At 36.7% G+C, this 27,889-nt stretch overlaps 1 protein-coding gene across 1 annotated transcript in view; it reads left to right on the top strand.

Annotated features, from left to right (window-relative positions):
• LOC129002620 (uncharacterized) overlaps positions 1 to 27,451 on the top strand; it is a 31,919-nt gene extending 4,468 nt beyond the window's left edge. The window contains exons 5-13 of the mRNA XM_054430568.1: positions 903 to 1,059; positions 2,726 to 2,842; positions 3,472 to 3,674; positions 14,551 to 14,694; positions 15,281 to 15,493; positions 16,594 to 16,806; positions 23,151 to 23,307; positions 25,456 to 25,572; positions 27,152 to 27,451. Of these exons, the coding sequence (XP_054286543.1) occupies positions 903 to 1,059; positions 2,726 to 2,842; positions 3,472 to 3,674; positions 14,551 to 14,694; positions 15,281 to 15,493; positions 16,594 to 16,806; positions 23,151 to 23,307; positions 25,456 to 25,572; positions 27,152 to 27,357 (1,527 nt within the window). The 3' untranslated portion in view covers positions 27,358 to 27,451. The remainder of the gene's footprint in view (positions 1 to 902; positions 1,060 to 2,725; positions 2,843 to 3,471; positions 3,675 to 14,550; positions 14,695 to 15,280; positions 15,494 to 16,593; positions 16,807 to 23,150; positions 23,308 to 25,455; positions 25,573 to 27,151) is intronic.
• The last annotated feature ends 438 nt before the right edge of the window (positions 27,452 to 27,889 follow it).

Raw genomic sequence — 27,889 nt, 5'->3', positions numbered from 1 at the left:
CTACCCTTTGTGATAAAAAAAAAATAAACTGAATCTCCCGCCATGTAATATGATGATGTTGGTGATATGTTTTGTTTATTACAAGACATAACGACATTCATTGCCAGATGGCTGTAGGCTCTGGCTCTAATGCAATTAGTGAGGATAAAGTGCTGAAATGGGTAATGGAGTGGATAAAGGGCCATAAAATCTTTTTTTATTTGTGGTCTTCTGTGAGAATTCAGAATTCCCACCAAAAATAATTCCTTCCGGAATAAATATTTTCATGGCACCTTCCTGGTAAGCCTGGCGGCTATACCTTGCCCACCCAACTATAATGACTGCGCGCCACCACTGGAAATTGGACCACCTTGGAAAATAGCAGCTAAAAATGTTTAAGACGCTAAACTTAGTTATTAAAAATAATTTTTAGGTTCCTGAGAGTCTGCCTGAGGCTCGCTAACCTCTTAGCGTGTAATAAGTCAAGCATAACATGACATAGCAATTTTCATATGACATATTCATATTGTCATTGGGACTTATTTTCCCCTTCAAAATCAAGAGTCACTTATGTTTTAGAATTATGCAAAACAAAATATGAACCTACCTTTTAAAACAGATAATTTAATTTTGTTATCAACTATAAATCCAAAATTATTAACAGTGATGGAAAATCAAAGAGATAGTTTTGTAAATCAATAATCATGTGTTAAATCAAAACAAAAAGAAGTTTTAGTCCGTGTTTATAGACTATCGTAATATTCTTAAAGTTCAATTCATGGGTCTAAAAGTTCAAGTAAGTTCTTTCTGTCTTAATAGATGAACTACTCTTAGTTATTTAAATGGGACATAGCATAACTATTCCCTCCTATTGTCTTATATTTTATTTTACTATCATAATATGTCAGTTTTGGTTCTCCCAGGGTTGCCAGCCGTACACCTTGCCAACATGTGAACACCACGTTTCCGGGCCTCGTAAAAACTGCAGCTCCTACGGTGACGTACCAACTCCCAAGTGTCAGAAAACTTGCTACAACAAGAAGTACAAGGACCACACCAAGGACCAGGACCTACATTTGGGTAAACCAGTTGTTACTAAAGCTTATCATTATCATCACTTTAAATTTTAGAGTAAGGTGGATAGCAGCTAGCTTACCTTGAAGAATTACTTTACACTTTACTTTAATACCTTTCAATGAAATGGTGACCATACAAAGTAGGTATTTTAAGCCAAGTATGAATGAAGATGATTGTAGGATGAGTGTAAATGTGTAATAATGAAAGTAAAAGAAAAGTGGCGCGATCTTGTAGTCTTGTTAGTGACTAAGGCCGACATATTCCTTAGACACAGCTGTTAATTAATATCCCATACAGCTAATGGCAACCAAGGGACCTACAGTTTATAAGAATAAGAATAAGAATAAGAAATATTTATTTCCATTGATCTTTATAAAAGAAATAGGACACGTCATTGTTATACATAGTTACAAGGTGATTCAGTGTTTACAGTACAAAATATCTAAATTTAAATAGCCACTTACATGAAAATAACAACTTTATTTCAACTTACTCTTCAAAATCTAATATTTAAATTTCACAACTTAAAAAATCATCAATTTTGTAAAAGGGATTTTTAACAATCCAGTCATACAGTTTATTTTTAAAAATACTGTAAGAAACTAATTTTGCTTCTTCAGGCAGCTTATTAAAAAACATTATACAATTTAATTTATGTGAATGTTTGGTTTTGCCAATCTGTGCTGCAATATATCTATTTTATCCCTACCTATTGTATATTGATTGTGTACGTCTTTTCGGAAAGAGAATTGATCTAAGTTTGACTTGTATACATTAGAATTTGGAATATATAAAGATTTACAATGGTTGGTATCCTGAAATTAATGAAAAGAGGTTTACAATGTGTATCTGAGCATTCTCCAGCAATGCTTCGAACCGCCTTCTTCTGGAGTAAAAGGATGTCATTAACATGTGGAGAGTGGCCCCACAAAATAAGACCATATAGTAGTGTGATTGAAAGAGTCCATAATACGCCAATCTTAAATATTCTTGACTAACAAAATCCTTAAGTTTCCACAGCAAGCACCTCACTCTTGAAATTTTGTTACAAACAGATTTTATGATTCCTTTATGATTCCTCTTTTTTTATAGTGGAATCGGAACCTCACTTTTTACCTTGGTATTAACGAATTGGTCTAATTATCAGGATAGTACTGCAGATAGTCAGAGTACTTACTAGTGCGGACGTTAATCCACACCAGGGAGTATTGTATCCACAGTGCATGTCTATAAATAACCACAATACGTGACATCCTACTAGCTGGATTACAGGACCATCGCCACCGTCCCAGTCATTGTAGGTAGGCCATAGAACGTACAGAAGAGAGACTGTAAACACAATATTTTGTCGCCTAGGGGACTTTCTCAAGTGAAGAGGAAGTGTTAAAAAATTTACCAAACCCTACGCTAGTTCGGCCGCTTAGAAAACGACCTGCGCGCTAATGCTAAACCAATGCTGGAGGAGGTCGTTTTCTAAGCGGCCGAACTATAACAGTAATGTAAATTGTATCGCCCACAGGCAGGGTCAGATAATACAATAGTTTGGACGAATAGAGACTATAATATATTATAATTATAGAGTACAAACTTTCTTCAGATTTCACCATGAAAAATGTACTTGCAATTTCCTTGATAAATGACAAAACTTAAATACTTGCTTATGTTGCAGTGAAGTCTGTTTTTTCAATCGGTGGAGACGTCAAGAAAATTCAGAAGGAAATCTTCAAGAATGGTCCACTTGAAGCTGGATTTGATGTTTACGAAGACTTTTTGAGCTACAAGTCCGGTATGTACAATTCAATATTAAATTACAAAACTGTTTTGTAACTGAGTGATAAGGGTTTTTCTGGGTACACAATATCTGCGAGCTTCAAGATATTTGTTTATGTCTTGGTGAATTGGTATTGCCATTTAGTTATACTTATACTTTAAAAAAACATTTGGACTCCTCTCTTGTTAAGGTACCTTGGAACTCCATTGACAACGCTAAAACAAATAGGGGTTAGGTTTTTGAAATCACACATGATGTGTGCAGTTAATTTCTATACCAAGGAATAAAGGAAAGTAACAATAATATCTCTTGGCCTACCATGCATCCCTTGACAAAGTTACTTGTTAGTGATTTATTTGTTTATCAAACTCAGAAAAAAGAAGCATATTTGCGTGAGTGCAAGAATTATACACCCAAAGCCTTCTGAGACCAAGTGTATATTACTTACCACCAAGATGTTTGTTGTTTGGCCATAGACAGAGCAAGTGCTAGATACAAACACAGATATCCAAATCTACGGGATCCGAACAAGAGGGATTAATTCTACCTTATTGAACTATTCTGTAATGGAAACATTTGACTTCAAGGCCACCTGTTTGATTGTTGATTTTTTGATCTCTAAAAGTATTTTCCGTGTTTAAAAGGTGTGTACCAACACACTACTGGCAGTTATGTGGGAGGCCACGCAGTCAAGGTGATCGGCTGGGGTTCTGAAAATGGAACTGACTACTGGCTGGTGGCCAACTCATGGAACACTGACTGGGGTGACAATGGCTTCTTCAAGATCAAGAAGGGAACAGATGAATGCAGCTTTGAAAGCGCCCTCAATGGTGGTTACCCTGTTGTTTAGAATAGATATTTTGAACAAATAATCTAATCTTACTTGTTTTTATCTTTACACTAATTCAGTGCAAATAAATGTTTTATTTTTGAAAACATATCGGTTTGTTAATTGTTTGTTTCGGTTAATTTTTAATTTCTATGATGGGTCTATTTAAAACGGAATTTTGATAAAAAGAGAGAGGGGAATCAGTAAAATTCCATACGTAGCCTTGTAAGCCTAGTTTTTATGAGTCAAAGTTTGTGTTGTACTTGATCTTCGCAAGACTGGATGGCATGGGTAGTTTGCCTTTTTGAAATAAATTAGGCCTACAGTAGAACCTCTATAATCCAAACTAATTGGGACCGGGGTAGTTCGGACTATTGAATAGTTCGGATTACAGAATATATTGTTATTTTTATATAACATAATAGCTAAAGCTTAATTGTTACGGAAAAAGTGAAAAAATGCATTATAAAGTAAAATACAGTGTTTATTTAATACAGTAGTTTACATAGCGAATAAAGAGTACTGTACATTACAAAAGAAACAATTACAGTGTGTATATCAATAAATATAGTATACAATAAAGAAATTCTGTGGGTTTGGATTAAAGAGGTTCCACTGTAGTTCTGCCCCGATCAGGAATGGTTCTGAACCTAAATGCAAATTATATTATCTTGAGTTTGGTCATGGTTTATGTGATTGGGGTCTGTTCCACCCCACATTTAATACTTTAATACTTAACTTTGAAATGGCGACCATACAAATGTAGGTATTTTAAGCAAAGTATGAATGGAGATGATTGTAGGATGAGTGGCGCGATCTTGTAGTCTTGTTAGTGACTAAGGCCGGCATATTCCTCTGACAAAGCTGTTATTAATAGCCCATTCAGTCAATGACAACTAAGGGACTTACAGTTTATAGTGGAATCTGAACCACATTTTGCCTTGTAATTAACGAATTGGTCTAATTATCAGGATAGTACTGCAGTTGTAGTACTCACTAGTGCGGACGTAAATCCACACCAGGGAGTATCGCATCAACAGTGTATGCCAATTAATATAAATCCACAATTCGTGACCTCCTAGTAGCTGGATTACAGGACGATGCCACTGATGGTAACAAGACCTGGTTTTTCACAGTTTTCTTAAAACAAAGACCAATATTGTTAAAACAACACTCAAATATAAAAGAAAGTAATGGCTAAACGACAACTCTTCTATGAATGAATTTGCAAACCGACTGTTATCATGACATTATTTTAAATCACAGACCTCATATGTGGCTATAGAGCTTCAATAATTAAAAACTAATTAGACAAATAGAAAACATTATACATGTCAGCTACAGAGCTGCAATTGGCGCTTTTCTGTTCATAAATAATGCCAGTAACCTCGTTGCTGTGTACACGTGGACTGAGAAGATTTACACACAACGGGTCCTTGTTATCCTTCATTTGTTGTCCTTCATTTTGTTGAAGATTACAGAGAATGCAAAGATAATTTTGTTCAGTCCACGGCTTGTAGTTTAGATTTATCAATTCTGCTCTATCTTTAATAGCCAAAGAAGCGATATGCCTATTGTTTAGAATTATTGGGCTCCTATTGCCAAGTTCAAGGTCGAGCGTCAGTAATTGCCTGTGGTGGACAGAGGTCCGCGCTCGGCCAACACACTCCTCCCTCCACCTGCCACGCAACACTTCCGCCACCGTCCTCAGCTGGAGGCCCAACCCCTCTGGATCGAGATCTTGGAAACTAAACTCAATATTGCATATTTGTCCCAAATACTCCCGTTCTCTACACCAAGATACGTTTCTCAATTATTTGTTTTGCTAAAAAGATCGGCAATCGTTTGGGTGGCAAAGTTAACATCTCAAAATATAGTTAATATTTTAATTTATAGTGTAAAAATAAAGTTTATCGAAGTATGTTTCAAGGAAAATACATATTTTCGCGTATTATAAGGCAGTGCAAATATTTTTTTTTAAATAAAGTTTGTACTGATTCTATTATTTCACTTTCTATGAAACCCCAGGTCTGTGCTCCATAACAGATTGTAGATCGCACAACAGAGCCTCGAAACACAATATTTTGGAAATCATTGGCACTTTATTGTTTTTAAATAAAAAATTCCATACAGAATTGATAATAAATTTTCCTACTCTGGCTTTTTCCTTAAAATGGCTGTTACATGATAGGTTGCTTGTAAATGTAACCCATAAATACTTATACTGATTTACCACCTCGATAATGTTTCCTTTATACCTCCACTTATCACCTGCCTTTAGTCTTCCACCCTTTCTGAACACCATTATCTATCTTAGATTTATTTAGATAAGATTGATAGTTAGATTCCAAGTGTCACAATAGTTTTCTAATTTTTTAATCATATGCTGTAGCCCTGTGCTCGTTGGGGAAAGGAGAATAATATCGTCTACATAAAGTAGCACATTTATTTTAACCCCATTAACGTTAGGCCTACCCCTTCCACCACTTCTGGCAGATCATTTATAAATAGTCTGAATTAAGTCAGTGACAGATTACATCCTTTTTAGCGAATTTCCCATATAGGGAATAAGCTATTACCGTAGTACTCATGGTAAGACCTGGACGCGGGACCGATTTTTTTTTTCGATTTGAGGTCCCTAGAGGCCAAAAACACCATCCGTTCAAATTCATATATATATATGTGTCCGTCAGCACGATAACTCGAGCAAAAATGATCCGATTTTGATGAAATTTGGTACAAACGTGTAAACCTACGTTTATTCGAACGAGTTCGCGATCCAGCATGATCGGACCATGGGAACGGGGGTTTACGGGGGGTTTTATTGGGTAAAAATAGGTTTTTCCCATTTTTGACCCAAAAAACATAAAATTTAGCAATTTCTTTCCAAACCATTTTGTAGAGCTTAAAAAAACAAATAATTTAGTATATTGAAGCGTTATTATGCGCCTAATCGTTACGGAGAAAATTCCAAAAAATTGTAAATTTAAAATTCCCATGTTATTCTTATGGAGAATAAGTAAACTGTTGTAGTTTGCTTGTTTATGAACATATTTTGATCAAATTTGGAAAATGTTTTTATTTCTTACTAACTATTAACATTTTACAAAAAAAAAACAGTTTTACCCTCCCTGATGCAGCAAACCTAAGTACTTGTTAAACTAATTCTATTTAAATAGGGAATAAATGTAATTTTTTTAAGTAGACATTTTAGTGTAAATCCAATCAGTCAAATGGAAATTATATAGTCTGCAGGTTTGCTGCGGCGGGGGTTTTGTATGGTTATTGGTTACGGATAAAATTTTAAATTAAAAATTCCCATGTTATTCTTATGGAGAATAAGTAAACTGTTGTAGTTTGCTTGTTTATGCATATATTTGGATCAAACTTGTCCAATCTATTTATTTTATACTAAGCTATTAATATTTTACTATAAAATATGTGTTTTTTTTTAAACACACTTTATTACACTGTAGGCAGTAAACCTAGGTGCTCGTTCGTTATACCTAATGTTATTTGAATAGATTTAATTGAAAATCAAATCAGGCAAAATGGAAATTCGCTTAGTCTGCAGGTTTGCTGCGGCGGGGGTATTTAAACCTGTATTAGTTTGAAAATAACGGTTATTCCGCCTCAGCACCACACACTAGAACTAGTTTCACTGTAATAACTCTTTAAAACATTCCGCATTTGCGTGGAGACACCTAAATTTGCCAATTTGAAAACCAATGCTCTCCGATCAATTGTGTCGAAAGCCGAGCTAAAATCTACAAAGAATGCATAAAGCTTTTGTCCCTTTTGTAATAGACGTAAATTAATCATACATGTCAGATTAAATATGTTATCGATGGTGGCGTATCCTCTTCTGAAACCTGCCTGAAATTCTGTTAGTACTTCATTCTCGCACATCCACGTTTGTAATCAAATATTTATAAGGCTCGTGAAAATTTTCGTAATGCTATTAATAAAAGACAAACCTCGGTAGTTATCAGCTAAATTAACATCGCCTTTTTTGTGTAAAGGAAAAATAATCAATTCTTTAAATGTTTTTGGTACTGTTTCACTAATTTAGGCGGTTTGAGTGGGAGCGATTTCAACCCCTCCACCTCACCCTTACTTTAAAACAACAGCTGGCGGCGTATCAGCTGATATATAGATTGAGCTAAAAAATTGTGGGGGAATCCATGAAATACATTTATCTTGAGAAATCATTTTTGAGAGCTTATGGATATAAAATGGATCTTGTATTTTAACTGAATATTGTGTACCCATAATATGAATTAGTTTGTAGAAGTTCAACAACAAACACAAACACACCTGAACTTTGTTATTCTTATCAAAATTACCTACATAAGTGCTGGTGTCTATCTCTAGTTCCAGTGTCTAGAGTAAAGTCCAATACCGCTCCCTCGCCCTCATGTACTACAACGCTCACAGTGGCGGAAGACCGAGGAAGTGTGTTTTGAATTCCCGTACAGTGTTCACCATTCAGGATCTTCCTTGCTCATCACCACCAGTATATTTCCGGCACATCATCTCAGAGCTAAAAATGCGCGGTCGTCTCATAAACTTACTCTGTACCTTACCCTTCTGTGATCAAGCCAAACTTAAGTCAAGCTTTTTTAAGATGAGCGAAAAGTATACAGTACACACATACATACACATGTACAGTTATACATACAGTAGAACTGAATCAATTAGGACTGAACCACATTTGTACAGTCTAAAATTCAAATAAGTGGATTTTTACCATATTACAAGGCCAAGCTACTGTCACAGAACTCTTCCACAAAGATTTCCCATTCAAAAAAATTCACACTTATGATGCGATCTCAAAGGACGATGATGATTTTCCATGACCGCATCAGATGATGATCTTGTCTACATGACTGCAGGAGATGTTCAAAATTTGTCCACAATCACAGATTCTCTTTACCGTAATTGGGCTAATACTTTAATACTTTCTTATGAAATGGCGACCATACAATGTAGGTATTTTAAGCCAAAGTATGAATGGAGATGAGTGTAGGATGAGTGGAGCGATCTTGTAGTCTTGTTAGTGACTAAGGCCGACATTCCTTAGACACAGCTGTTAATTAATAGCCCAAACAGCTAATGGCAACTAAGGGACCTACAGTTTATAGTGGAATCCGAACCACATTTTTTCCTTGGTATATACGAATTGGTCTAAAGGATAGTACTGCGGATAGTCGTTTGTTTCTTATGTTTTAAAAATTCTTTTTGTAAGCGATTTGGATAGTTAAATTTTGATGATTTGGGTTCTATTATAACAATTTAAAAAGGAATGTGTCAAGATGCCTTATAATTAGTTGAATTGCAAATTTTTTTTTTTTAAATGCAATTTCATTTCATGTTCTAAAACAAAATTGGGAGGTAATTGAAAATTGGATCTTATTTCCTCTGTAAAAGATGACATTTGCTGATATAAGTTGCTGGTCATAGACTGAGGATCATAAATTTTGGTGTAGTGTGTGTTAATCACAACATTGTGATCTCAGTACTGTTGTGATTATCTCTTGCGATTGCAAAGACAACTCTATAATCTAGTTCCTTAGGTGGCAGAGACATCATCGTCTCTTGTGGTCATGGAGACATCATCATGGTCTCCTGATTGTGGAGACATCAAGAATCTTTGATCGTGCAAACCTTGCTGACACTTAAAGTAATTTTTATAATGTCGGGAGGATGAGTGCTAGACTTGACTCAATTTTCTGACTTGGTAAACAATCACAAACACTTTTAGGTAAGGCTTAGGTCGGTTTTAAAACAAAGCTGATCGCACACATTTTGTACTTGGTCAGGATTCAAGCGCATCCAACTTTGCTGGAGTCTGTCGACTGTTTTTGTGGTATCATCGGCAACTTTGCTGCGGTTCCCAAATGTTTCAATAAAAAATTTCATTTATATGTTTGAGGTCAATTATTAATGGGGATCCCAATAGCGAGTTTTTCATACCTTGAAACCCCACTGGGATACCAAAAAACTTTTTTTCCCTGTCAACTTGAGGAGTTTTGAATGCAATTGATATAGTAAACATTGTGACAATCGGTGATTGACGTGGCGCAAGCCTAAAAAGATTTGTCCTATACACACCAACTCGATTACTAAGACTAAGAAGTTTATGTATCATTCTATGTAATTTGATAAAGACTAGTGAGCTGAGTAGTTATTTTACAGCTCCAAACTTCATACACTCTTTTCTTTTCCTCTTCATTGTATCTTATAAATTGTTTCATTACTGTCAGTGAACATTAAATACTACTGTACTAGATCAAATAAATTACTTCAAACTGCTGAGGCCGATTCTTTCCATCTTATTTTTTCATTCTTTTTGGTTTTATTGAACTGAGCAGGCAAATCGTTGTCGTCATAATTGTTCTCGGTTGTTGGTAGTTGAAGATACAGATTTGCAGCTTGACGAGTTAAGTGAAGAGTGAAGTTTAGATAAGAATGCAGTTGCTTTAGTGTGACTACTGTGACTGATCAAAATGTAAACTTATAGTAACACAAGGTTGCGCCAGTCATCCTGCACTCATCCCCATTTCATACTTGGCTTAAAACACCTACCTTCGAATGGTTTCCATTTCAGTTAAAAGTATTAAAGATTCTGTAAATTAGAAAGTCAGATATTGAAACTTTTATGCTGTTCTATTACAGTAATTACATCAACAGACACGGCAAAAGTGTGGAAGTGTAAATTTGTCCACTTACTTAGGCTTATATCATACGAACACCATTGCCGTCAAGATAGCGCCGGAAAAAGTCCATTTCATACGTGATGGCAAGTGCCGGGTGCCTGTCATATGTAGCGTCTTCCGGGCACATTTGCAGTTGTGGCACTTACTTTATTTTCAAGATGGACACCATCCAGCTAGGTTGTGTAAGCTTTTTGCTCAATTTAGATATTATCAAAGAGTATAATCGGAAGAATCCAAAACTGTACAGTACGTCGACATCGTACTGTACGTCTAGAGTCAGGGATGGGGTGTTGTAAGTAAATACACTGGTTACATTTTAAAAAGGCTCAGAGGGCCGCAAAGGGTATATGGTGTTGACGGGTCTAAGACATGGTGTGGACTGACGTGAGGAGAGGGGATTTAGGCTGCGTTCGGAAAGGTGGTGTGATGGTGGCGTGATGTGGCATGATATGAAGTCACGGGAAATAGCCATGAGCTGCTTTATTTCCATGGTACAAAAATGATGGGGACCCCATCTAGTGCTTTCTTCATGTTTGTCAACAGGACAGTTTCATAAGTATGAGGTTATAACTATTGTGCCTTCAGTTGCCTGTTGCCATAATCACTGGACTTAACGTCGTATAATGCAGGAAATTTTTCAACTTATAAATTAATTGTTCTGTGTCAAACTTTATGATCACTCCGAAAAGGTCTTCCAGTTGTTCTGCTAGTAGTCGTGCGGCAAATGTGTCCCACTGATGCTAGTGGGGTATGACAGGGTCCCTTCGTCACTAGTGCCGGGTTGCTGATGCAACTATCCTCGTTGGCAGCACTCATTGTCCGGCTAATGCGGACTTGCCAACGGTATGACTAGCTCCATTAAAACCCTGTTGCCGGGTTGGAGCGGCATCAATAGCGCTTGTATGATATAGCCCTAAAAAATACTTAAAAGGGTTCTACAAAAGGGCCCCACACTCATAGAAATGGCTAAAACTGTTGATAATTAAATTATATAATTGATCCTGGATTTTTACTCAAGAAATTCCTCAAGTTATTTTAGTCACATTATCTTTTAGTTTAGATAGCGATATATCTTTTTACATTGACTGACACTGACACTAACAACTTAACTTATAACTTAAAATCAATCATAAAGACAATGTTATCAAAATATCAACATCTTTAGTAACTACTTGAGATCCTAAGTATAAAAGACACTTTTGTCATTTAGGCTGATTGTAACTTGATTTGCTGAGGTAAGAGAGTTTGTAGTTAACTTTTAGGTCAATGATAAGTTTTTCTTAAATGAAATATAAAAATTTCATTGGTGCACAACTAGTGATTGGGGATTTAATTATTACTTTAAACAGTCTAATTTTGTATTTTCCTTCTTTGCTTCTTTTAGCCTATAGTTTGGTCATTATTATGAGTTAAGTTAATATTCGTCTAGATTTTTATTTTTAATCCTTTCCAGTTTTCATCATGCTTTGATCTCGATTTGAAAAATATATTTTTGCCTATGCTTTATTTTTAAAGCCTATTATACCCATTCAAGAAGTGAGTTGGTAGGGTTTGATTGAACATTTCATTTTAGTGCTCTTTTGTAACAACTAACACCATGCTGATCAAAATGTTTAAACAAACAAAGTTATCTATTTTCACCTCAAAACTCACATAAATACTGGGTTTCTCTTTTAGGTTGAGAGAGAAAATCTGCTTGTTGTAAGCTTCAGACATTTTCATTGAGCTATTGGTTAAATGTCTGTAATCCTTTTATTGTTAAAATCGTTCAATAAAAGCCATTGACCCTAATAAGAATGTAGGACTAAACATGTTCATTTATTCATTTATCATTGAATATTTTAATAGAATAGTTACTATCTGCATATTTAAAAAATATTTTAGACTTATATAAACCAAACCATAAAACCAATTTGATAACTGCTGACTTATTTACATAAAGTAAAAAATCCATTGAGCTTTATCAGTTAGTTAGCCAGGTAATTTAATTGTAATTTATATGCAGGGCCGTCCGAAGGGCGGGGCAACCGGGGCAAGCTGCCCCGGGAGCTGTGGCTGAGGGGCGCCGGGCTGTGGCTATTTGTGTTAACATAGCATTAAAATATTTGAATGCTAAAATATGTGAATTAGGCTACTGGTGGGGGGAGGGGGCGCCACGACCATGTTTGCTTCGGGCGCCTCTAACCCTAGGGACGGCCCTGTTTATGTGTGTAATCTTGTCAAACAATAAACAGATGTTTGCAGTCCAAGATCTGCATAGTATCATGGACAAAAAGAATTAAATATAGACCACCAGCTGGTTCTGGCGCACACCGCTGGGAGCGCCATGTAGTTACAGCCTACGCGCTTTGTAACTACATCCCAGTGGTGGGTGGGCACCCCTGTCGTTCTTGTTTTGAATCCATTCGTCGAGAGGCCGCTCAAATGTTTCGAGGCGTTGCGAGGCGCCTTGCAACTTTTGATTCATGAGTGTGCAGCCTCCCATTGAAATACATGGAGCAAGACCTACCTACAAAGCTGAAAGCTATGGAGCTGTCTACCTAGGTATGGGTACCTAGCAAGACATTTTGCCTCGCAGCACTTGCGGTGTGCGGCCGGCCTAGGAGCAGAAGTGGAATGCGGAGAGCAGAGTGCAGAAATGCGATTTCAATGTTTCAACGCAATTTCAATTTCAGTATTTAGACGCAACTACAGTCGACGCACAGTCTCGCTGCCTATATCGGCTTATTCCTTATAATCATGTACCCTTTGTTAATCATAGATGTAATGCAAAAGTTAATTTAATTTTATTCTTTTAAATTCACTTATGTTTTTTTTTCTTCAAATATTTGTGTACAAATTCTGTAAATACTTTGTTGGAATAAAGATATAACCAACCATTCAATGGCGGTCCACTCCACTTCTATGAAAACACTGTACCATTTCTATGAAAAAAAGACATTTGCTTAAGTTGAATACTTTGTAGCCAGTGGTTTATTTACCATAGTGTAGGGTGGCACAATAATTCCCAGGGAAAAAACCACCAGATCAACTCCCCTTGTCCCCTAAATGTGCCAGGTAGTAAATACATACTTTCACAACCCTTTTACATAATTCCATAAATTGTTTATTTACTTCTGGGACATTTATAGTGTCCTGAGACAGTTTGTTGTCATGACAAAAATGTGGAACCATCCCAGTTGGCCACGGTCTTTAAAACATGGAAGTCTAACTACAAGAGCAGGACCACTTGGTGGTACACAAGTTAATATCAACAATATAAACAACTCATGGATCGCTGGCTCAGTGTTGGCCTTGCGGTCTAGCTTCCCCCACCATCTACTGGCAGAAGCCGACACAGCCCATACACTCACAATTATAAAACCCTCAGTTTTAGTTACTGCTCTGTTGAAATATATAGGAATAAAATATTACTAACACTCGTCAAACTCTTTTTGCTATTTAAATCTTTATGTCTGTTTTGTTTCTTGCAGAAAGTAGCCCATCTGAATGCTTTAAAACTACAAATTCACTAAACCTGATTTGTAGATGTTTTTAGACAACAGATTTTGCTAGTTCCAAATTATACATGGTAAATATTATGCGATTACTAAGGAGAAATAGAAAGTACAATATTTGTAATTGAAATCCTTTTTTATAAAAAAAATATAGTACATAAACATTTCTGAGTAGAATAATTTTGCTAAGTTTTTGCCGCAGACGTGACGTTATGTTTGACGTAAACGCGATACTTTTTTTCTTTCAATGTATCTTACAGAATAGGTCACAAAAAAGGAATGAAAAAAGTAGGCCTATCACGTAAATGTCAAGCATAGATTTGTGGTAAAATTGGACAAATGTAGTCAGGTTTAAAAAGTTCAAATGTGTTATTTTCTGCAAGAAAAGAAGAAGACATAACGTTTTGAATAGTAAATTGAGTTTGGCATGCATTAGCAACATTTTATATTTATATATTTCAACAGAGCAGCAACTTAAAAAGGCGCGTTTTACAATGGTGAGTGTATAGGCTGCGTCGGCTACTGCCAGTAGATGGTGGCATTGGTGGGGGGAGCTAGACCGAAAAAAGCACCAGCAGTTCTACTGAGAGCGCAATCCCCAGTTCATTATATCGTTGGTTAATATAACCTACTATTGTACTAAATGATTGATGTGGATGTTCTAGGTGATACTGACAGTACGACACCATGAGGGTAGTTCTAGTGCTGGCTCTGGTAGCAGCAGCTACAGCCTCACACCTAAGAGTCCAGGTTGACCATAACAGTCCATTGGAGAGTGATGAGATCATTCAGGCAGTAAACAACGCTCAAACCACATGGAAGGTAACTAATGAGTACTAATGAAGGATTAAGTAGAGGGGGTTTTCATATGAGACATTGTGGGAACCCTAGTTTCAGTCTCTCTACCACATAATCAAAATTACAAAATAGATTGTTCATTTTTTAAATTTGATTGTTGGCAATGGAAAGTCTATATCCCTACATATTAGAGCATAATATCATAGATAAATCATACTCCCTTAGTGTTGCTTAGTCTATGATAATATGCAATATTTCCTATTTGGTTACGTAAAGAATCATTGCGTTTCCTCCCTGAAAAGAATGGGAACCAGATCACAGATCTAGAAAGAAACTTTGTTTTAATGTAATGTGATAGAAAATATGCATATTAATAGATAGTAATATATACAGATAGTATTCATATGATAAATTAGATGGTCCATACAAAGTAAATATCTATCGTTCACTGGCTACACAACTTTCAATAGTTGCACACTTCTGTCTGTATCCTTGCTTCTATGTTCAACTCAAAACTTTGATTTATTCAGGTAAGAACCAAATTTTCATCTAGTATCATCTTATCAAATCAGAATATTTCAGAAAAAAAACTTTCTATTTGATGTTTCAGGCGGGTAGGAACTTTGAGAACACCTTCACCAAGAGACACATCAAGCACCTGCTGGGTTTGAAGACTCGCCCCGGTGGCAGCAAACTGCCTCCTCTAGAGGATGATGAGGACGAGGACCTGGAGTTGCCAAAGACGTTTGATGCCAGGACCAAGTGGAACAGCTGTGTGTCCTTGCAGGAGATCAGAGACCAGGGTCCCTGCGGCTCTTGCTGGGTGAGGCAGTGAAGAGATTACTAGGCGTTGTATCAATAATGTCTAATAAATCTTGTATACTAAAAAACTTTTGCAAAACTTATGACAGCTAGCCTGACCATTACAGGGCCGAATTATACGCTGTTGGTACCAAATGAAAGATATTTTCCTGTAGATGTGCAGAATCCCTTAATAAATTAAAATAGACTCAAAAATAAGCACAAAAGAGTATTTAAAATTAAAAAAATAACATGTATTTTATGGGTTGACATGTTGGTGACGAAATAACAACAAAATATAAACAGAAAATCAAAACAACTGGAAGAAATTCCAATCACATGGTTTATTTACAGCGTATGGGGTAGAGAAAATAGAGAAGTTTGCACAATACATACTTTTGGCCGAGTTTTTGACCATGGGGTTAGCTCTCGTACAATACTAATAATATTTTCATTTTTGAGGCTTGCTACCTATGTAAACTCAAGAAATTTGGGCATTAAAGATTCTAGCCAAAACCTTCAGGTATCAACATGTAATGTATATGAAGCGTGGAAACTCAATTTTTCTTTGATCACTTCCGTGTAAAAATTCTTTTTCGCCAGCTAAATCTCGATTTCTGAAGGAGGATGATCAGCTGATATGTAGTTTGTAGTTTGTCTGTCTGTCTGTCCATCATGGCCGTCTATCGATAAACACTAGTTGTGGGTTAGGTATAGGTTATATTGGTACTGTTGAATATTATTTGATGATAGGACAATAGGAGTCAATCCTGTGTTAACGTTAAGTTAAAATAAAGTTTTGAAAGCAGTCTCAATCAATATTAAAAGTTTAAAAGTGTGTTTATGTTTTTATTGTGCTTGAGCCTAAGCCTTTGCTACCCTGCACTTAGCTTAAATTATGGCCAGCTCACTGACTTAGGTGTGGGCTATAGTGAATGTTAGTTGGCAAGTTCTATTATGTCTTTGCTTTTTTACCCCCTTAAAGTTTGGTACTTCACAGTCTGCAGTGACACTGGGTGTTCTTGGGCTAGCAACAGTTCAATGAACCTGTTCGCTACTTTGGGAGAAAGCTGCAACAAAGGTTGTAATGTAATATTTACTGAATGCTGCTGTCTTTTGTAGGCTGTAGCGGCTGCTGCAGCACTCACTGACCGTTTCTGCATCGCCAGCAAGCAACAGTTCAACGGCCACCTGTCTGCTGAAGATCTGCTGTCTTGTTGCTGTCCGTGTGCTGCCAGCTGTGGCAACGGTTGTGAGGGAGGTTATGATGATGAAGCTTGGCTCTACTTCTCCCACACTGGCATCTGCACTGGAGGAGACTACAAATCTAAGGAGGTCAGTTTTGTTATTGTATTGTGTTACAAATTATAGACGACGAGGTTAAACATAATATATATTGAATGAACCTGTCCTTCATTTCAGTGTTAATGTTTTTGAATACTTAATGACAATTTCCTAGGAGTAATAATTTCTCTTCCGCTTGTCAATGGCACCTTGTGTGTCTTATCCTGTCATCACTCAGACCAGTAGGATTAACTTGGCAACCAGGTCTTTAATCTATTGTTATAGTGCGAAGGCGGTTTTTTTTAAGTAGCCTAAGGGCTGTCGCTTGTACGCTGCAATGACACTCACCGATTGTTTGGTATCGTGATTGTTTATTGTTTCATTTACGTTCTTAGTGTAAATAATATTGTAAGTAAATAGTTAACCAATTCATATCACATTTAAATTCTAACGTACTTCCTGCTATTCATGTCACTTATCGGCGTTTAACACAGTCATAAACATCGTCCTTCTGCGAAAGGACGGGCCCTTCCTCACCAGTTTTTAGAAATCTGTAACCCCATACTGAGTGAGGGAGGAGTCTTTTGTCAGGGTATCATCGAGCAACATTGTTCGTTTAGCATAGCTTGGGATAGGACGTGTGAGGCAGTTCCCTCCACGTATTTCACATTTAGTTAAAACCTCATTAGTTCATTATAGCAATTTAGTTCATCACAGTTCAATTATACAGTCCACTAATATCATTTGTTCAATTATACATCAATAAATTCATAGTTCGTTTTTAAAGTGTCAGTTCTTTCATTATTTACCAAAACATTGGCGCATCACGCGCCGCAACATGGTCCATCGAGCCGCGATTATTTATCAGTGATCGCGTGGAACAATCGTACCGTACGCATTATAGTTTCGTCGTCCGAACGTGTCGAGCCGTCTCCGTCGCGACTTCAGTGAACAGTTCGTCTTCAAGTGACTCAGTGACCAGTGACTTAGTGTCCAGGGATTTAGTGTCCAGTGATTGGATTAACTCAGCTGCAGCACCGTAAGTCATTATCAACCTTATCAACGTTCAGCTTCAAACAGCATTAATCTCTTTACAAGCCTCTTTGCACACAAAGAATATGACAGAACAGCAGTTAAAAACATATTATGCCAAAAGCGAGGACAGACCAAAGCCAAGCTTACTAGATTTAAAAAGTATGTAGATGCAATAGTAGATAATGACGTGTCCCAATTAAAAAGTAGACTAGCCCTATTTCAACCTCTTGTACAAGAATTTGAACAGATACAAGGAGACATAGAACTTCTTGATACTGAATCATATCAAGAAGCTGAAAGAGAATCGTTTGAAAACACTTATTTTGAATTGATTGCCCAAGCAGAAGCTCTCCTCACTGACAACCAACCAATTTCAACCCCATCTAGCTCTGTAGTTTCTAATAACTCATCAATCAGTGTCAAATTGCCTACCATAAAACTCCCTACATTTGGTGGGAAATACGAGGAGTGGACTTCGTTCCAAGAAATATTCCATTCTCTCGTCCATGACAACACGTCACTAACAGACACTCAAAAGTTTCATTACCTCAAAACATCACTTCACGGTCCAGCTATCAGCGTCATAGAATCCTTAGAAGTTACCTCAGTAAACTACACGACTGCTTGGTCCCTACTTAAGGAACGATTTGAAAACAAAAGAATCCTCATCAACAATCACATAGCTTCTCTATACAACATCAACAAAATTGAAAGGGAATCTGGATTAGAGTTAAGATCATTAATAGATTCTGTAAACAAGCATTTACGTGCTCTAGAAAACCTAGGTCAACCAGTGCAAAGTTGGGATACTTTATTGATATTTACATTGACCAAGAAGCTTGACCACCCTACACTTAGACTTTGGGAGAGCCACATTGTATCGTCAGATGTACCAACATTCTCAAATTTCATCACATTCCTAAAATCTAGATGTCAAACATTAGAATCAATCGACTTGAATCATAGCGATCAATCCACTAGTCCATATAGTCATAGCAACAAAATGCTACATCACAATAGACATAACACCATAAGCAATAGTGATAGCAAGCAGTCAAGTGGTAGTCCACATATTTATAGCAATCAAATGCTACCTTACGTCAGACAACACACTACTCTAGTTACCAGCAGCAATAGTGTAACATGTCCATATTGCAATGGCAGCCACAAGATATTCCAATGTAATCAGTTCAAGTCACTGAAGCCCACAGACCGGTATTCCAGTATCAAGAAGCTAGGTATGTGCATAAACTGCTTCTCACAATCACACAAAATTAAAGACTGTCAAGCTGGAGCCTGCAAAGTGTGTAACAATAAACACAACACAATGTTACATTTTGACTTGGACACTGATAATCCTCACATCATCGACCAATCTACAGAAGAACAACCAAACAATCATATAGTACATCTTTCATGACAACAACACTTGCATCACAATGTAACAACCTTCAAGTAGTACTGCCCACAGCAGTGGTCGACGTAGAAGATAATCAAGGCAACAAGCACCAATGCAGAGTACTGTTAGATTCAGCGTCACAATCTAACTTTATAACAGAAAACATGGCCGATAAGTTAAGATTGCAGAAACACAAAACGTCTACCATAGTAAGTGGTATCAGTGAACAACAGGCGAACACTTCTAGCTCTGTCGTCTGCAAACTTCATTCTCAACACACAGCTTACAAGACTTCAATAGACTGCCTAGTAATTCCAAAAATCACCCATCACCTACCACGTATAGAGATGAACACGGACAACTGGCAGATACCACCATCATTAAACTTAGCAGACTTTCAATTCAACACACCTGGTCCGATCGACATGCTTATCGGGGCCGAACTATTTTTCCATCTCTTGAACATAGGACAAATGAGGCTGCACCAAAATGGACCACTTCTTCAGAAGACATCTTTTGGATGGGTCGCTTCTGGAAAAGTTAAATCAATTTACAGTCCAACTCTACGTTCACACTGTCACCTCACCGTCAGCAACTACGGAGATATGTCTACACCTCATTCTAACAACGGAATCAACCTCGTGAGATCATTGGATCAATCATGGAGATCACAAGCCTCCAACTTCCATCCTAATCAGCGGGCGATCATCAGAGATGACAACCGACACTTCACAAGTGGGAAACTGCGAGGTCCATTGACGTCCATCTCCAAGCCCACATCAAGGTCATGGTAGCCACAGTCAAGACAGTAACAGGGATCTTCAAAAGAGCCGTCAACAAACTCTGCGTCCTCCCCATTGAGCCCAGTGATCCTGTGTCATGTGTCAACCCAAATGGTCAATCAAAGTGAAAGTGAGTGATCAGTGTTGCACTTCATGTATATACTAGCAATATTTCATGGCAGTCTAGTTGTAGTTGTTTAGTCGTCTTATTTATAATTTCAATTTCATTTGTTGCATATATTTATTCATGTATTAACAACACAGCTTAAGTTAGGATTTATATCACGTTATAATGTAAAATATCAATTTTTGCAATTATGTATTCGTTGGTCAATATTGGATGATTTGGATTAGTATCAATCAATCGTGTTTAGAATTGGTTAAACAAAGTAGTCATTTTCATTATTTATTTAAATGTGTTTCTTTCGCTCAAAGTACTTTGTTCATCGAATTGTTGCATTGTTGTTATAGTTGCATTTCATAATCAATGTATGTGTATAGTATTTTAAAAATTTAATTTGAGCCTTTAGTATGAGTTTCATTATTGTTAATCGTAACTTCAAACTGCTTTAGTTTAACATTTCATAAATCGTATGTTTGTATAGCATTTTGCACATTATATCATATTATTATTGATTCATTAGTCTTAGTCCATAGTAATTGATTGATTAAGTCTCCCCTTATAGTGAACATTCAAGGTTTTTTATTTGCATATCATCGCAATTGCCATTTTTATCGAATTGTTTGTAATTGCCCATGTACTGTAATATATAAATTTTATTGCATTTAGGTTATAATCATTCAAAATTTAAATAGTTGAAAGCATTCCCACTTTCAACGGGGGAGAATGTTTGGTATCGTGATTGTTTATTGTTTTATTTACGTTCTTAGTGTAAATAATATTGTAAGTAAATAGTTAACCAATTCATATCACATTTAAATTCTAACGTACTTCCTGCTATTCATGTCACTTATCGGCGTTTAACACAGTCATAAACATTGTCCTTCTGCGAAAGGACGGGCCCTTCCTCACCAGTTTTTAGAAATCTGTAACCCCATACTGAGTGAGGGAGGAGTCTTTTGTCAGGGTATCATCGAGCAACATTGTTCGTTTAGCATAGCTTGGGATAGGACGTGTGAGGCAGTTCCCTCCACGTATTTCACATTTAGTTAAAACCTCATTAGTTCATTATAGCAATTTAGTTCATCACAGTTCAATTATACAGTCCACTAATATCATTTGTTCAATTATACATCAATAAATTCATAGTTCGTTTTTAAAGTGTCAGTTCTTTCATTATTTACCAAAACATTGGCGCATCACGCGCCGCAACACCGATAATTTGTGAACAGAATGAGACCATTTTTGTAGTTCTGTAGCTGACATGTACATTTCACTGTATGTTTAAACAAATCTTTTAACTATGTTATTGAATATCCTGCCGTGTGATATGATAAGGTCAGTGATATACTTGTTGATTACAAGAAACATATCCAATTCCAACATAAATTTCCAGATGACTATGAAGGCTATGGCCCTAATTTGATCAGATTCATTCAGTATTTAGTGGGCTACTGAAATGGGTTATGGAGTGTATAAATGGCCGTAAAATCCTTTTTTCTTTGTGGTATCCTATGAAAATTCAGGGTACCCAATAATAACATGATTCCTTCTAAAATGAACAATTAATTACATGGCCGTTTCCCTAGCATATTTCTGCAATTTACCCACTATCATTGCATCAGGGTCATAAACTTCAGTCAGCAGCTATGAATGTGAGCATCGGATATGTTCCTTGTGGTAAAAAAACATATCACTGACCTTATATCACACATAATAAAAGATTTTATGGTTACAAAAAATTTAAAACACACAGCAAATAGTACACTTCAGCTACAGAGCTGCAAACGGAGTCATTCTGTTCCAAAATGATGTCAATAAGTGATGAGGATCCTCGTTGTGACGTACAAGCGAACTACAGATCTATAATCTATACTCGAAACAGCCCTTAACTTATTAAAAAAAAAACACCCTCATTATAAGAAAATCTAATATGAATAACTTATATGAATTAGCTGACAAATTAGTGTTAGCAATAAAATATTTTGGATTATCAGTTCATCCATATGCAATTTATGGCAGAGGTTCTATGGTTATTAAAAGTGAAAAATTGAAAGTGCTAAAGCATATGCATAAGCATAGGCCTCCTCTAGTATAAAATATGTATGCCTATGCTTATTTCACTATGCTGTATTTAACCTTTTTACTCTGCTTGTTAAAAGCTGAACATTATAATGTCACTGAGAATGAATTGTATCTTTTTGAAACTCTTATTCAGTGGTAATCTATGAGATTCATCATCTGCCAGTCGACAATGTAAAATTTTGGCATGACATAAAAAAACCGTTACGTTTGGATCGTGAGAAGGAGCAGATCAGCTGTCTGTCTGAGACTCACTAACCTCTAAGCTGCTCTGTTCGAGGTCGAAAATCACTATTCGCACACTCCTAGCGAGTGAAGCATAGATGAAGTGCCTTGGGACTTTTAACTGTCCCCTTGGAAATCAGTTGAACTCGCCTTGGAAATCAACCCTATCACAAAAATCACTGGAAAGTGACTGGAATCCTTACTATAACAATATGAAGGCGATTTCTACAAAACACTACTCCTCCGTTAACAATGGACGGATTTTTACAAACAATCGGTCAAAATTTAGTACTTGTGTAGACGCCGCCCTCCAAAAATTTGGGTAATGAATGTCCTTGGGCTTTGCCCCACGGCCCACAGACCATCAAAATCTCAATGTATTTCTTATGAAAAAATGTACCAACCCAGCTGTTTGATAAATCTTACTTCAGTTGTGGAATTTGATATGTGCCTACCTACCTGTTTTAAGACAGATGATTAAATTTGTATCAACCTAAAGCTATAAACAATGTGGATAATCAAACAGATGGTTTTGTAAATAAAATATGTATTTAGTCAAAGAAAGAAGAAGTTTTAGTCTATGTTTATAAACTCTTGCAATATTCTTCAAGTTCATGGGTCTAAAAAAATCAAGTTTTTTCTGTCATAACAGATGAACTATCCTTGTTGTATATAAATCATTACTTTGACTATTTCCTTCCATTGCCTTATATTTGATTTTATCATCATATGTCAGTTTTGATTCTCCCAGGGTTGCCAGCCTTACCTTTTGCCAACATGTGAACACCACGTCTCCGGGCCTCGTAAGAACTGCAGCTCCTACGGTGACGTGCCGACTCCCAAATGTCAGAAATCTTGCTACAACAAGAAGTACAAGGACCATACCAAGGACCAGGACCTACATTTGGGTAAACCATATGTTACAAAATATCATAATCGCTGTAGTAACCCAGATTTAAGTGCACAAGAACAGTGGTGTAGCCAGGATTTTGTTTTGGGGGTTCCCAAACTGGTGGGGGGAGGGGAATTAATGGAATATTCCTGGATAGGGGAAATTCTTTTATTTAAGGGGCTAAATTGTAATTTATAACACCTATGAAGTCTCTAATGTAGGCCTAGAGTATAGTCTTAGTAGTGTACTAAGAGTTACCTTTTTACCAATCAATTATATCAATTATTTAGGATGGGGACGCCACTAAGTGCGTATTTAAAGTGGAATCCGAACCACATTTTTGCCTTGGTATTAGCTAATTGGTCTAATTATCAGGATAGTAATGCGGATAGTCGTACTACTCACTAGTATTCACTTTAACTGCTCAGAAATATTTCTGAACTAGAATGATAATCTCGTGCAGTGGTAGGGATCTGATCGTCGTATTCTGGGATTACTGCAAAATCCTGAATATCTTCCTCAGTAACGGAATAACCATCATCGTGTCTGGTGGTCACAAAAAAATTATCAAAGTCTCCCACGATCGCGGCAAAATCACGAATATCTCCAGTCCCCCACGGTCATATTTAAATTATCGTAGTCCTCCGCTATTGCGGCAAAATTCTCTCCCGCGGTTGTTTAGACATCATTGTTGTCTTTGCGGTCGTGTAGACATCATAATTGTCTACCCCTATCGTGAAAAATTTATCCTTTAATTTCCTGCGTCCATGTAGACATTGTCAATGTCTCCCACGATCATGGCCAAATAATGATTGAATATCGCCTGCGAAACGGAAACATCATCATAGCCTTCTGCGATGGAAGTAAAATTCTGATCGTCTCCTGCGATTGTGTGTAGACATTATTATCGTTGTCTTCTGCGATAGCGGAAAATTTTTTATCATCTCCCATGGTCAAGTAGGCATCATTGTTGTCTTTGTGGTCGTGTAGACATTAAAATCGTCTCCCCCTATCGTGAAAAAGGTTTGATTATTTCCCGCATCCATGAGTGCATTCTCATTGCCTCCTACGGTAACAGAAAAATAATGAATATCCCCCGTGGAACGGAAACATCATCATAGTCTTCCATGAATGCAGCAAAATTCTGACCATCTCCCGCGTTAGTGTAGTCATTATTGTCGTCTTACGCGATCGGCACAAAATTTGGATCGTCTCCTGCAGCCATGCGGACATCATCGTTGTCTTACATGATTGCGGCAAAAGAGGTAATTTATTGATCGTTGCAAAAGTGTCTGGTATCAATATTGGAATCGACTTTTGACGACCAATTCTCAATACCAATAAGTTACCAATGTCCAAAAGTATCGGTGGTGCCAAATCAATAAACAACTCATCCCTAATATCTCAAAAATTTCGGGACCCTTGAGCTCCCTTGATACGCCACTGCACAAGAAGTAAGTCAATGTAGGCAGTAAAAAAAAGAATGCACCGTAAAAGCATACAAACATAAATGAGTTCATACTTAACAAGAGTTATTTATTTAGTGGTTGTAAACTCACATACTTTTCTACAGTTGTAAATTTTTGTTTTATTGCAGTTGTAACATGTTTCATTGCAACGTTGTTACACATGATATTACCTCTGCTCTTGATGTTCGTTAGGTTTTGCTTTGTCCAGAAATATCATCCACAGTAATATAGTTTTGTCAAAGTTATATAAAAACACCATACAATAATATACACTACATATAAGTCATTCATATAAAAGCTTATCTTTAATACTACTAGTGTACCTGTTGCTCGAAATTGAGCGATTGTCAAGTTCCGGTATTACAGGAGTTATTTGAAAACTAACTAAAGTAATAATTTTTCATGATGGGTTAGCCTCTGGATCAAGATAATGCAAAATTTAAAAGGTTTAATTTACCTGTTGCGTCAATTGATCCTTGTGTTATAAAATAACTACATCTGTTTCGTGCTGCTGAGGTCGTCAGCAGATTTAGGACACATAACATGAAACACATACGAAACGACATTTAAGTATTTACAATAAAAACTTGGCCAAGTAGTCCGAACACGAGGTTCTTAACCGGTATATGATGAGTCATGACTAAATATCCTAAATCAATGATAATGCTCAAATACTTTACTTTTTTGTATTACAGTGAAGTCTGTCTTTTCAATTAATGGAAACATCAAGAAAATTCAGAAGGAAATCTTCAAGAATGGTCCGCTTGAAGCTGGATTTGATGTTTATGAAGACTTTTTGAGCTACAAGTCAGGTATGTGCAATTCAATATTAAACTACGAATGTTTTAAAACTGACCAGGGACTCAATAAATGTGAGTTGGTTGATATTTGTTGTTTGTTCATGGTGAAGTTGTATTACGGTTTAGCTGCACTTAAAAATGATGACTTCTGCGTTGTTCAGACCTTGGAACTGAATCCTAAACAAAACTAAAAAATAGTAAACAAAATGATGGCTACTTTTTTGTAATCACACATAATGTGTTCAGTACTAAACCTCTATACTAAAGAATAAGGGGAAGTAAAAATATTGTATATTTCGTACCTAGGGCCGAAAATTAGGTTTTGCTGGCTCGAGATAGTTTTTAAGTTCAAGACGAAGTCGAGAACTTACGAGAACTTAAAACAATCGAGAGCTGCCAAAGCATTTCGGTCCATGGTACGAACGCTATTTTTCACCATACTATACCCTATTACCACTATTCACCACAATAATAATGTACAATGATAGTCAACACAACTACAACCTTTAAGATTATGTGAAGAAATAGTTTGAGGAATCAGAAAAAATAATAATAAATAGTTGCTAGGCAGCGGTGACAATCAAACAATTCTATTGCAATGCTATGGATACTGATTGTGTATTTAATATGCATTCATGTTTTAAGAAAGTAAGCGGACAGCTGATTTTGCGGCCCCGGGCTGTAAAAACCTGCTCGGTCCCCAAATGACGATGACAGCTGGCATGGCCAGCAAAATGTAACTTTCAGCCACCAATTAACGTATGTAAAACAGCTAAATCATCATAGTGTGGTGAAAATATTGTTTTGGCCTACCGAGCATGACAACATTTCTTGTTTGTGATTTATTTTATTTGTTTATCAAACTTACGATAAATCTGCATATTTTTGTGAGCGCAATTATACACCAGAAGCTGCTTAATCCCAAGTGCATACGTACCAAGCAGTCCTAGACAAACTGGTTGTGTCTTTACTTTAAACTTTACTACTTTCTTATTAAATGGGGACCATACAAAGTAGGTATTTTAAGCCAAGTATGAATGGAGATGAGTGTAGGATGAGTGGCACGATCTTGTAGTCTTGTTAGGGACTAAGGCCGACATTCCTTAGACACAGCTGTTAATTAATAGCCCATTCAGCTAATGGCAACTAAGGGACCTACGTTTATAGTGGAATCCGAACCACATTTTTGCCTTGGTATATACGAACAGGTCTAATTATCTCGATAGTACTGCGGATAGTCGTAGTACTCACTTGTGTGGACGTTTTTCCACACCAGGGAGTATCGCATCCACAGTGCATGCCTATAAATATCCACAATTCGTGACCTCCTAGTAGCTGGATTGCAGGACAACGCCACCCGCCCCAGTTGTATGTTGAGTGCCAGTGTATGGGTGTGCAAGTACTTGACTCAAACACAGATCCAAACCAAAGGGATCCGAAAAGGAGGAATTAATTATGACTTGTAGAAAAATTCACTAATAGATACCTCTTTCTTCCAATTGCTATGTTTCAATTTGGTATGTTTTACTTCCTCACAGCTGTTTTAAAGTTTACTTATTTGTTCTCTCAAAGTATTTTCTGTGTTTCCAAGGTGTGTACCAACACACTACTGGCACACTACTGGGAGGCCATGCAGTCAAGGTGATCGGCTGGGGTTCTGAGAGTGGAACTGACTACTGGCTGGTGGCCAACTCATGGAACACTGACTGGGGTGACAATGGCTTCTTCAAGATCAAGAAGGGAACAGACGAATGTGGCTTTGAAAGCGCCCTCAATGGTGGTTACCCGGCCGTTTAGAATAGATATTTTGAACAAATGACCTTACTTGTTTTGTATCTTTACACTAATTCAGTCAATTAGTGCAAATAAATATTTTATTGTTGAAATCATATCTGTTTGATGATTGTTTGTTTAAATTTATTTTTATTTTATGATGGTTCAATATCAATTGCAATATTAATTATTTAAGATTGGGACGGCACTATGCGTGTATTTTAACCCAAATATTTAAACGGTTGTATTTTAACGGAATTTGGATAAATGGAGAGAGGAAAATCGGTAAAACTCAATATGGAGCTGTGTTAGCCTAGTTTTTATGAGTCAAAACTTGTGTTGTGCTTGATCTTTGCAAGACTGGAGCTTGGGTAATTTGTCTTCTTGAAATTTAGTAGTTTTATCCCGATCAGGATTGGTTATGAACCTAAATGCCAATGTCCTTGCATTATCGCGAGTTTGATTTTGGTTAATGGGTTTTGGTTCGGGTTTGTTGGGCGTTTGATGGTAACAAGACCAGAGATATTTACAGGCTCCTTAAACCAAATGCTATTGT

This window comes from Macrosteles quadrilineatus, unplaced genomic scaffold, assembly GCF_028750875.1.
Source record: "Macrosteles quadrilineatus isolate MER2022 unplaced genomic scaffold, UCM_ALF_1.0 Scaffold_1__1_contigs__length_201487025, whole genome shotgun sequence".
Taxonomy (NCBI): Eukaryota; Metazoa; Arthropoda; class Insecta; order Hemiptera; family Cicadellidae; genus Macrosteles; species Macrosteles quadrilineatus.
The sequence above is the reverse complement of the archived record's forward strand: the minus strand, read 5'-3'. Positions and strand labels throughout refer to the sequence as shown.